At 47.5% G+C, this 12006-nt stretch overlaps 2 protein-coding genes and 1 long non-coding RNA gene across 6 annotated transcripts; 2 read left to right on the plus strand and 1 right to left on the minus strand.

Annotated features, from left to right (window-relative positions):
• The first annotated feature begins 101 nt into the window (after positions 1-101).
• On the plus strand, positions 102-1461 carry LOC138634584 (uncharacterized). Its single transcript, XR_011311994.1, has 2 exons — positions 102-648; positions 769-1461. It is a non-coding gene; the product is annotated as an uncharacterized lncRNA (long non-coding RNA).
• A 3481-nt stretch (positions 1462-4942) lies between these two features.
• On the minus strand, positions 4943-7980 carry yipf2 (Yip1 domain family, member 2). Of its 4 annotated transcripts, none has more exons than XM_069721605.1 (9): positions 7791-7980; positions 7579-7644; positions 7142-7317; positions 6990-7070; positions 6757-6844; positions 6159-6275; positions 5908-6074; positions 5646-5828; positions 4943-5568 (listed from the first exon to the last, which is right to left on the minus strand). In XM_069721605.1, exons 2-9 carry the CDS (start codon positions 7607-7609, stop codon positions 5479-5481), a joined length of 933 nt encoding a protein of 310 aa, XP_069577706.1. In that variant the 5' UTR covers positions 7610-7644; positions 7791-7980; the 3' UTR covers positions 4943-5478. The 4 variants fall into 4 exon arrangements, with proteins under 4 accessions (XP_069577706.1, XP_069577704.1, XP_069577705.1 ...); XM_069721603.1 differs by having other exon boundaries at positions 7782-7980; XM_069721604.1 differs by having other exon boundaries at positions 7773-7980.
• A 551-nt stretch (positions 7981-8531) lies between these two features.
• Positions 8532-10858, plus strand: timm29 (translocase of inner mitochondrial membrane 29). The gene is made up of 2 exons (XM_069721589.1): positions 8532-8749; positions 9151-10858. The coding sequence occupies exons 1-2, from the start codon at positions 8638-8640 to the stop codon at positions 9801-9803; spliced, it is 765 nt and encodes a 254-aa protein (XP_069577690.1). The 5' UTR covers positions 8532-8637; the 3' UTR covers positions 9804-10858.
• The last annotated feature ends 1148 nt before the right edge of the window (positions 10859-12006 follow it).

Genomic DNA, 12006 nt, shown 5'->3' on the forward strand with positions numbered 1-12006 from the left:
TCTGTCGGGCCTGTGGATGGTTTCAGAGGTCTGTTAGGGTCCTGTGGATGGTTTCAGTGGTCTGTCGGGCCTGTGGATGGTTTCAGTGGTCTGTCGGGCCTGTGGATGGTTTCAGTGGTCTGTCAGGGGCCTGTGGATGGTTTCAGTGGTCTGTCAGGGTCCTGTGGATGGTTTCAGTGGTCTGTTAGGGTCCTGTGGATGGTTTCAGTGGTCTGTTAGGGTCCTGTGGATGGTTTCAGAGGTCTGTCAGGGGCCTGTGGATGGTTTCAGTGGTCTGTTAGGGCCCTGTGGATGGTTTCAGAGGTCTGTTAGGGTCCTGTGGATGGTTTCAGAGGTCTGTTAGGGTCCTGTGGGTGGTTTCAGTGGTCTGTTAGGGACCTGTGGATGGTTTTAGTGGTCTGTTAGGGTCCTGTGGGTGGTTTCAGTGATCTGTCAGGGGCCTGTGGATGGTTTCAGTGGTCTGTTAGGGGCCTGTGGGTGGTTTCAGAGATCTGGCAGGGTCCTGTGGATGGTTTCAGTGGCCTGTCAGGGACCTGTGGATGGTTTCAGAGATCTAGCAGGGTCCTGTGGATGGTTTCAGAGATCTGGCAGGGTCCTGTGGATGGTTTCAGAGATCTGGCAGGGTCCTGTGGATGGTTTCATTGGCCTGTCAGGGTCCTGTGGATGGTTTCATTGGCCTGTCAGGGTCCTGTGGATGGTTTCAGAGGTCTGTCGGGGTCCTGTGGATGGTTTCAGAGATCTGGCAGGGTCCTGTGGATGGTTTCAGAGGTCGGGGATCTGTGGATGGTTTCAGAGATCGGGGACCTGTGGATGGTTTCGGTGTGTTCTTGGTGTCCAACATGGAAGGTGACCAACAGGACAGTCTGAGAGAAACGTCAGCCCTGTTAAAGTAAAAGCTGATCACCGTCTGCTGCTCATATATACCCCCCCACCAGTCCGCAGCAGCTCCTCTCCTCTCAGTCTTTTGTTGAGCCAGATTACTCCGGCACCGTTGGAGGATCCACAGAGCGAATGACCCAGCAGAGAGAGAGGAGCTGAGCTGGGTGGGCGGGGTCCTCGTTTACATCCTGGCCTTCTTCCCCTGCTCCTCCTCCCATCCTCCTCAGAGACTGTTGCAGAGAGACTTGGATGTCGAGGCGTGGGAGGCGGGGCCAGTCCAGCCCCCTCCCTCCTCCTCTGATCACGATGTACGGCCTCCGACATATCACTGACCCCGCCGAACCCGCTGCCCTCGTCCCCTTCTATCAGTCCAGGAAAGAAAGACTGACACATTTATGCATCGCTTTCAGTGTCACAACTATTGGAGTTAATGAGTTAGCGAGTTGTAAGAGAGCTGAGGAAAATGTCTCTTTGTAGGATTAATCTTTCTGTTGTCTTTTATTTTTCTTTTTATCTTTCTTTCACAAAAAACAAGAAACGATTAAAAAAGAGAGCAAATTAAATGTTCCAAACCATCCTGGATTCAGGTGTGTTGTGCTCTCATTTGTTCCAGTGGACGTGGCACATGTTGACCATGTGATGGCCATCATGTCCCCGTTGCCATGGAAACGCTGCTCTGTGTAAGTCTTAAGAGGCGTCCAATCTGATCATGCATTTGATGTTCTGTCATTGTTTGTGTTGAGCGACCGTTAATAACATGCACATACACACATCATCATGTTGTATGGGACTCATGCAGCTTAACGTTTCACCCAAAAAGCACCTGTCTGATTGGACGGAGGACAGACGTGAGGACTTCAAGAACACCTGTAGTCTCTGTTCTGTTTCCTGTGGGGACACCTGCTCCTACATCAAACTCAGCTACAAAGTGCAGCTGAGTTTGATGATGATGTCACTGCAGATGAAGTTATTGTGTCCTCAGTGTTGCAGGTGAAGCTGTGAAGTCCCTAAAGTGATCCATCACAACATGTTCTGTGTCTCGGAGATCCAGAACGGTTGGTGTGTTGGCCCGGCCCGGTAAGAAGGAATGACCTGGTTAAAGAAAGACTAGATGCTACAAAGAGGAGATGGGAGATATTATGAAATAGTTTGTCATTATTGTGAGATAGTAAGTCATTATTGAGATAGTAAGTTATTGAGATAGTAAGTCATTATTGAGATAGTAAGTCATTATTACGAGATAGTACGTCATTATTGAGATAGTAAGTCATTATTACGATATAGTAAGTCTTTATTACGCGATAGTAAGTCATTATTGATATAGTAAGTCATTATTGAGATAGTAAGTCATTATTGAGATAGTAAGTCATTATTATGACACATTAAGTAATTATTACGACATAGTAAGTCATTATTACGAGATAGTAAGTCGTTAGGTTAGGTAGTTACTTTATTAATCCCCGAGGGGACATTTTTTCACTACAACAGCATACAGAAGCAATAAGATAATAATAGAACAATAGAAAAGCAATAAAATAGCAGTAAAATAGTAAAGATAAAATGCACAGTATATACAGTACAGCATATATCTATATATTATATACAAACAACCAAGAAACACAGTCAACAGTGTTTTTGTACTGTGATGTATTTTGCCAGAGGTGAGTTATTGTACAGTCTTATTGCAGTGGACAGGAATGATCTCATGTATCTGGAATGATCTCCTGTATCTGCAATGATCTCCTGTATCTGGAATGATCTCCTGTATCTGGAATGATCTCCTGTATCTGTCCTTGTGACAGCGGAGCTGGAGGAATCTTTTGGAGAAAGTGCTCCTCTGTCCCTGCAGCAGGTGGTGGAGAGGGTGGTCAGGATTATCCAATATGGATAATAGTTTGTTCAGCGTCCTCCTCTCCACCACCTTTTCCAGGCTGTCCAGTTTGTAGCCGATGATGGAGCCGGCCTTCTTAACCAGTTTGTTAAGTCTGTTGGTGTCTCCGGCTCCAATGCTGCTCCCCCAGCAGACCACAAGAAGTACAGTTCACTGGCCACAACAGACTGGTAGAACATCTCCAACATCTCGCTGCACACATTGAAGGATCGAAGTTTCCTCAAGAAAAAGAGTCGACTCATCACCTTCTTGTAGACAACGTTGATGTTGGTCTTCCAGTTCAGTCTGTTGTCGATGGACACACCCAGGTACTTGTACTCCTCAACCATGTCCACCTCCTCTCCCAGAACTCTCAGCGGTTGTGGAGCCGTCGTCTTCCTCCTGAAGTCGACCACCATCTCTCTGGTCTTGGCCACGTTCAGGAGCAGGTGATTCCTTCCCGCCCACTCCACAAAGTCCTCCACTACTGCCCTGTACTCCTCCTCCCGTCCATCCCTTATACATCCTACCACTGCAGAGTCATCAGAGAACTTCTGCAGATGTCTTGACTCTGACTTGTACTGGAAGTCAGTGGTGTATAAGGTGAACAGGAAGGAGACAGAACAGTTCCCTGAGGAGCTCCAGTACCACTGACCACCGTATCAGACAGCACACTGCCCAGATGGACAAACTGTGGTCCAGGAGACGGTGGACGCGTCCACCCCCACCACCCGCAGCTTCTCCCTCAGCAGCAGTGGTTGGATGGTGTTGAATGCACTGGAGAAATCAAAGAAAGTGATTCTCACAGAGTCACTGGTTCCATCCAGGTGAGACTGAGTTAGTTGCAGCAGGTAGATGATGGCGTCGTCCACTCCCACATGAGGCTGGTACGCAAATTGCAGAGGGTCCAGTGAAGATTTCACCAGCGGCCTGAGGTGGGCCAAGACCAGCCTCTCCAGCACTTTCATCACGAGATGTGAGGTCAACCGGTCGGTCGTCGTTGAGGCCAGATGGAGTCTTCTTCTTCGGTACATTATTAAGAGATAGTAAGTCATTATTGAGATAGTAAGTCAAAGTCATTATTCCGAGATAGTAAGTCATTATTACGAGATAGTAAATAATTATTGAGATCGTAAGTCATTATTACGAGATAGTAAGTCAGTATTATGATAGCGCGTCATTGTTTCGAGATATTAAGTCATTATTATGAGATAGTAAGTCATCATTACGTCATAGTAAGTCATCATTACGAGATAGTAAGTCATTATGGCATAGTAAGTCAATGTCATTATTACGAGATAGTAAGTCATTATTGTGAAATAGTAAGTCGTTGTTATGATATAGTAAGTCATTACGAGATAGTACGTCATTACTACGAGGTAGTAAGTTATTATTATGAGATAGTAGGTCATTATTACGACATAGTAAGTCAATGTCATTATTATGAGATAGTAGGTCATTATTACGACATAGTAAGTCAATGTCATTATTACGACATAGTAAGTCAATGTCATTATTATGAGATAGTAGGTCATTATTACGACATAGTAAGTTATTATTACGAGATAGTACGTCATTATTACGAGATAGCCATTATTACGAGATAGTAAGTCATTATTGTGAAATAGTAAGTCATTATTATGAAATCCATGACTGTTTTGTATTTAACCCCTTCAGGGAGTCAGCGTAGTCTCATGTCCTCAGAAATAAATGTGCAGTTAAATGACTTGCTCCGGTGAGTCTGTTCCTGCTGGAGCCTCAGCGGAGGGTGTTCCTGCCTCTCTGAGGTGTTTGTGCTCTGACAGTGGGACGGCTCTCCGGTGACTCACGGGTAGTAGGAGTTCAGGTGATCACGAGGCTGGCTGAGTCAGCAGAAACCTCCTCATCACTTCTCCTTCATTTACAAAAGCACTAAGTGTGGCTCCCAGGTGGAGTATGGCGTGATGGTGCCTCCATCAGTGAGGACAAGTCCAAGTGGAGTCTTTGAATCCTAGAAATGTTTTCATGACTGGTTTTGAAATCTGTCATTAATATAGTTTTGATATAAACAGTCAATAATATTTATCAGATTTGCTGACGTACTTTTTACCAGCAGTGTCAGGAAACTTAGACGATTGCGAACTGTGAGAAAACCTGCAGCGCTCACATGTGTGTTCAGTGTTCACGTGTTTGAGTGATGACAGGAGTCCCACCGCGAGGAGTAAAGAGTTTATTAACAAACAGAAACACCTACAGAGCATCACAGTAGGAATAAATAGTTCAGTGGACACGAACTGTTTCCCCACTTCACAGTAAATCATCAAACACAACTGGAGGAAGAGGAGAGGTGGTGATATGGTGCATCTGCTAACATGCAACTGTTGGTGGTGGTGATGTCATCAGTTCTGCAGGTACGTGTTGGACATTTGAACCCTTGATGATCATTCAGAGGAGTTACAGGAGTTGATCAAGATGGTCTGACTGCTTCTCTTCTGATCTGGAACTTGTTTCAGAGCCACTGATGAAATGAGAGTTTGAAGGAAGCCGTGTTGGACCGGTTGGATGCACCACATGGTGAGGAGACGGAGATCTGCAGGAGTCCCAGCAGAACCACCGCCTCGGGATCGATGAGATAAACCACCACGCACTCGTCCGAGGCTTCATTAGCAGCCCTCAGCGTCTCCTCCAGCAGCCTGTTAGCACGCGCTTCCTGTCTGCGTGTTCCTCCTGACATACGGTCTCCGCGCCGGTCAGGGGGCGTGGGCGGTGAGCGTGACGGGGCTGCGGGAGGAGGTGGGGGCCGGTGCCGGTCCAGCCACTGCTGTCTGGAAGAAGTAGAGCTGGAAGGAGAGAGAGGAGGCTCAGAGTTCGGTCCAGGTCACAGGTGTGCTGCTGACACGAGGCCACGCCCACTCACCTTGCAGCCGACGGCCAGCAGCGTGTGCAACGCCACGATGGTCGCCACGGTCGCCACCGCCATAACCTTGGTGTCGTCACGGACGACGGGCCAGAAGGTGAGGACCAGGACCGAGCCAGAGATCACCATGGCGACCAGGATGAGTGTCCAGCGCACCCACTCGAAGGGAATGATCCACAGTACCTGGAGACGACAGGCGGACATGTTGGTTACCGTCAATCAAACCCGCAGATGTGACTGAACATCCGACGGATGGACTCACCGAAGTGGGGATGTAGATGAAGAGGGAGTATCCGTAGACACAAACCGTCTCCAGGAAGGAGTATCCTCCGACCTGCCTCTCTGCCCCTTGTCTCCAGGTCAGGAAACCCCACACACCGACGGGCACCAGCCAGGCGTACATGAAGATCACCACCGCAGCGATCGTCACTGAAACAGAGAGGATGGACCGGGCTGAGGAGGCTGCGACCATGCTCGGAGCGACGGGCCGAAGTTACCGTGGCAACCACTGACCTCTGTGGAACTGCGGTCTGTAGTGGGTGGCTGGGTTCCCCATCTCACTGAGGAAGGACGATAGGTTCCCGCTGATCGCCAGGGAGAACACCAGGGTCACACAGATCCAGAACGGACCTACACACACACACACACACACACACACACACACACACACACACACACACACACACACACACACGACTTCATCTACGAGTTCTTCATCCTCCTAATTAACCTTCAGGGCCAAATTCCTTCTGCCCTCCTGAATGTCCGCTTCATTTGTCTAATTACAGCCTCAAGTGTCCTCTAAAGAAGAAGACATGAGACATGTCCTAACTGTGGACACATTTTTATACCTTGTTAAGCATTTTGTGTGTCGGAGACCTGAAATGTTCATCCTCTCACTTCCTGATGAATCTGCATCTTTTGCTCTGGATGAAATATTATCCTCCTTCTTAGCAGAGACATTAACTGATAACGGACACCGGGACACCTGTCACTCAGGCTTGAAGATTGTGTAACATGTCGAAATGTAAAGAATAAAAAGATTCAAATTAAGGATAAAAAAGATTGAAATGAATTATTAAGCTGACTGAACATGTCCCTGCTGACTCACCGTACAGGTCGGGGTTGCTACGGAGATGATGTTTGATAAAGTTCCTCCCTGGTAGCGGCAGCACGGAACCCTTCACCCGGTCCAGAACCTGCATCACATGACAGGAGCCACACGGAAACAACTGGCTGACATGTTCCTGTCTCTGTTGGCACGGCGACGAAGGACGCTGCTGTAAACAGTGTGTGTGTGTGTGTGTGTGTGTGTGTGTGTAGACGGGGTGTGTCGGGTCGTACCTGCACCGTGTCCACATTGAAGAAGGACTCGTAGTACTCGAAGGTCCAGAAGCCGCCGGCTGCTTTCTGTCCCCCTAAGAGCTGGAAGCAGAGACCGCCGTCCAATCAGAACATCAGGACTCAACACGTCACGTGACCACACGGTCCTTTACCTCTGAACTCTCCTCCTGACCCTCCTCGTCCTCTGACAAGTCCAGCTTCACATCCTCTGCTGCTGCTCCTCCTCCTCCTCTTCCTCCTCCTGCTGCTGTCGGGGTGTTGGAGGCCGACATGCTGAGTGTGGAGGCCCCGGGGTCTGCAGACAGCAGCTCTGCAGCCTCCTCAAACTCTGCAGACACACAGAGGTCAGAGGTCAGTGCTGTTGGTGCTAGAAGGGTCCAGAGTGGACAGAACCCAGAATTCTGATCCAGATCAGCTGTTCCACCCATTCACTGAGAGACTGCACACGTTGGAGAACAACAAACAAACTGCACACGTCTCCATACAAAAGTGTTTCTTCAACACATTCAGGTAGAAAACTGCTGGACAGGATGTGGAGCAGAGCTGCGGTTTGTGAATACAAATCTATAACTACATCTCGTAGTTCTACCTTGGAAGTGTAGGTCGTTGGGACTCGCCATGTCTTCAGTGGACAGAAAGCAGCCTCATGCAAGACCTGACGGACAACAAAGACAGTAAATTAAGATTAAACCGGAAGTAGAGAGTCAGAACAGCTGTTCACTCGTCCGGTTGAATATTCACCAAACACACAGACTGAATCCGAGCGCAGCCCACCGGAACGACCTGTCCTACCTGTCCTACCTGTCCTCGGCAGGGTGATGACGATGATAATCAAGGTGAGCAGTGACAGTTAACAGCAGCAGACAAAACGCACGTGAACCCTCCGGTTTAACATTTCAGAGAAGATCAGACGGACGTTAACGTGAATCCGTCACGGCAGCGTCCGCGTCGCTTCAATAAACTGATAGAAAATATGAACACGCTGCCCGTCTGTCACACAGGGAGCACACTTCCGGGACACGTCACCACGTAAACAAAGCAGTCACATGTTCTGCCTTAAAAAAAAACGTTATTTGAAAGTTGCAACGAATACAAACAAAGCATTAAATGATAAACAATTATTATTATTATTTTCTTAAGAACAGAAACGCTGATTTAAACAAATTATTTTTTTTAACATCTTTTTTAAAAAGATGATTCGAAAAGTTATAATTCCTGAAAAAATAAAATAAAATCTAAGTTCTGTGTCGGAATTTTTCTTTTGATGAATGAAATGAACATGAACAAGTGTTTTCTTTGTTCTATAAAACTTAAGAGAATCAAACAGGACACTGACAGCGACAAAAACTCAGATCAACGCCTTGGTTGAAATCATGAAATAAATGAACGGGAACCATATTCTGCTTTTGATCTAAATATTTTAAATATGAGTAATTTCTAAATTTATCTAAATGTTTTTTTTTTTTAAATGCATTTACTTCGGTCAAGCGGAATGTTTGTGAGGGTCAGCCTTCTGTCGGACGACTAAAACCGAGGCACCGTGTTAGGCGCCATTTTGGCTCCATGTGAGCCCGCCGCCCTGACAGCCGGCCGGGGGATGTGAGTTCTGCGTGAAGGTGACCGTCTGAGTGAACCGCATCTGGTCGGGATGGCTTGGTTCCGTGTACCGAGGAGGACGCTGTGCGCCGCGGCTGAAGCGGCCGCCGCTCCGGTTCCGGTTCCGAGCAGCCGTTGGGAGAAACTCAAAGCCAGTAAAGCCGGTGAGAAACGGGAGTCACGAGACGCGCACGTTCGCTGTATTATTTCTACCATCCTCCTCTGATCACACTCACTTCAATCCAATGAATGTGTTTCATATTTACGATCGGAATCCTTGATCACCCTGTTTTGTAATGCATTTACTAATTAATCTCTTAATAATAAGAGGAAAGCAGCTGGGAGGAACTCCTGCCGCTAGGTCAGAGGTCAGAGGTCAGGAGTTCAGTACTGAAGCTGCACACAAAACTAGTTCCTCCACTTTTATTCTTGTTTTCACCATCAAACGTTAAAGACCTTCAGCTCCAGGTGTGTGTCACATCTGTATGTGTTCCCTAGGTGTCAGACAGGTGGTTCTGATCTGTCGGACCAGATGGACCTGATGTTTCTCCTCCTCCGTCTGCAGGTGTTTGGTGTCGCGGCCTCTTCTCCGACTACAAGGAGGCGTGCAGAGAGATAGTGGTGGGCGCGTGGGAGCGGCCGCTCAAAGCCTCCGTGTACGCCACCCTGGTGGGCGGAGCCTACGCCTGCTTCCACACCAAACCCGACCGCCCGTCCTTCGAGGCCGCCCTGCTGGGTTGCTCCAACCAGTTGTGTCTGCTGTCGCCGTGGATACGCAGCGGCGCCGCCGACGGCCACGTGCAGACTCTGGTGAAGCTGCATAACGAGGGCCGGCTCCGCCTCGCCAGCCTGGGCCTCCTGACGCTGGTGTACCGGGCCGACTACGACCCCGACGCCGCGCTGTACGAGGCGCGGTGCTCCGGCCTGTCGGTGCCCTGGAGGGAGCTCCCGGAGCGCGTTCTGGACGTCGGGTTCGTCGGCCGCTGGTGGATCCTGGACTCGAAGATGAAGGACTACGATGTGAACGAGGCGGAGTTCAAACACCTGCCGGCGCACATGCAGGTCGCGTCGGCGCCCGGCGTCCAGGAGGTGGAGCGGAGCGAGAGGCTGCACGGGGAGGCCTGGACGGCGCCGGCGGTGGAGGAGGACGAGGAGGAGGAGACGCGAGTGGCGGACGGAGACATCAAAGCAGCGGGGGGGCAGCAGACTCACACCTAAACTGTGTGGGACCGCACGTTTTACACAACGGGCCAGAACCGAGCCGAGGTGTTCTGAGTGACATTCGATGTTTCAAGAGGGGGCGGAGCTTCAAGGCGTATCAGGTTCTGGAGACACCAGGTGGGTTTTCTTTGTGTCACCGTGAATTCGTCCCCCAGAGTCAGACTGTCAACACCGAGTTCCACTGGGAGCCTCTGAGGGGGGGGACATTCACCGTGAACCACCTGAACTGTGGCACCATGGCAACGGGCTTCTCCTACACGACAACACGCCCTCTTACTCACCGGATCTGTTTCCCTGCTGCTTCTTTCTGTTCCTCAAAAACATTGACACGAAATCTAAGTAAAGTTTCAGTCCCGTCCGCCTTCACGCAGACTTCAATGGAGTTTTAAGATACAAACGCTCATCTTCTTCTTCCCGTCGCTGTGTTTGTGTTCTGCTCATGTGTCCGTTCTCTCTACAGAAACACCTTGAAATCACAGAACGAGACCTCATCTCGTACTTATGACTTCATATCTCACGACGATTGTGAGAAAAGATCCTGTAAAATATGAGAAAACGTTGTCGTCATGGCGATAGAGCGTGGGCACACTGCGCAGGAGAGAGTACAAAATAATTCACCGCAGAGTCGTTGATATGTTCACTGTATGGACTTTTTTAGAAATGTAAACAACTGCAGGATTAAACAGACGATGCAGCCCACTAGTGGAACTCACCGTTTCCATGGCAACACCCTGCTTCCTGTTTAGGATTTTGTCATTATTATTTCATTATAACATAAGTATGAGTGATCAGATATTACGTCATAAGTTGGAGACGAGGCGTCCAGTTGTTTCTGTAGTGAATGTGAAGTCCTTCCATGACGTCATGGACACATCACTGAAACAGCTTCATCTGTCACATTAAAATAAGCCAGAAGTTATTTCTCTTCATCATGAAAATGTAAAACATTAAATCCACGTTCCCGTCAGAGATCCGACCATCAGGTGTTTGAAGGTTTTCACGTTTGTTTGTTGGTAATAAAGACAGAAGAAGGATCAAAGAAACTTTCAAAACAGCAGCACTTCTAAACGTGTGGAGTTCATATGATTTTATTCACACACGTGATGATGAGGTGAAGGCTACATCACACCTCACAACCTGAAAGGACTCAAAGCATTACACACACACACACACACACACACACACACACACACACACACACACACACACACACACACACACACACACATATGTTGACCTAGCTGACATCTATTTACATGATCTAACAGAGACTCTGGAGAAATACAGTAAAAGCAGCTGCATTGATAATTATACCAAAGTAAAAGTACTGGATTTAAAGCAAAACATACTTAAAGTATCCAAGTAAAAGTATTCATGGTGCAGTAAAAGTATTCATGGTGCAGTCATAGTGCAGTAAAAGTACTCATGGTGCAGTAATAGTACTACTGCAGTAAAAGTACTCCTAGTGCAGTGAAAGTACTCCTAATGCAGTAAAAGTACTCATGGTGCAGTAAAAGTTCTCCTGTTGCAGTAAAAATACTCACTGACATTTGATTTTGTGGTGAAACTGAAGGAGGATTGTTTATCTAACTGAAACCATGTGAGAGATAAATCTGGAACTGATAACAACAGACCACAGCTGAAAACAGGTTCTCCTTTTAACAAACAAAGTCTTCAACTGACATTTTGTATTTAATAACTTCTGTGTTTGTTTTATGCAAAAAGTATTTTGGAGCCAAAACTCAAATAGATGTAGTGCAATACTCCTCTACCTCCAAATTATTTGAAATATTTGAGAAAATATACTGCAGACTTTTTACTTTCCTTTGAGCACATAGATCCAAATAACCTTTTTGTTTTGGAGGATTTAAAAAGGTTCAGAGATGAAATGTACCTTTCATGAAACGAGATTCAATCAGCAGAAGTCACAAGCCAATTTAATTTGACACTTGTCATGTTTGTTCATATGTTAAATAGCATCCAATAGAAATAATAAATGTACTTTCTGAGTATAAATCTATGTTAAAGTGTGTGTGCTGCTGCCTTTGCACACACACACACACACACACACACACACACACACACACACACACACAGTGACTCTCCACACCGCAAACATAGGGGGATTACACCATAATATGGTCAAAGGTGACCGTGATGTCGCTGGACGAGGCTATCAGATGTCACGTGCAGGAAGTCC

The sequence above is a fragment of the Brachyistius frenatus genome, unplaced genomic scaffold (assembly GCF_029030835.1).
Source record: "Brachyistius frenatus isolate BFR_SWC_R1_liver_20210118 unplaced genomic scaffold, ASM2903083v1 Contig_268, whole genome shotgun sequence".
Classification (NCBI taxonomy): domain Eukaryota; kingdom Metazoa; phylum Chordata; class Actinopteri; family Embiotocidae; genus Brachyistius; species Brachyistius frenatus.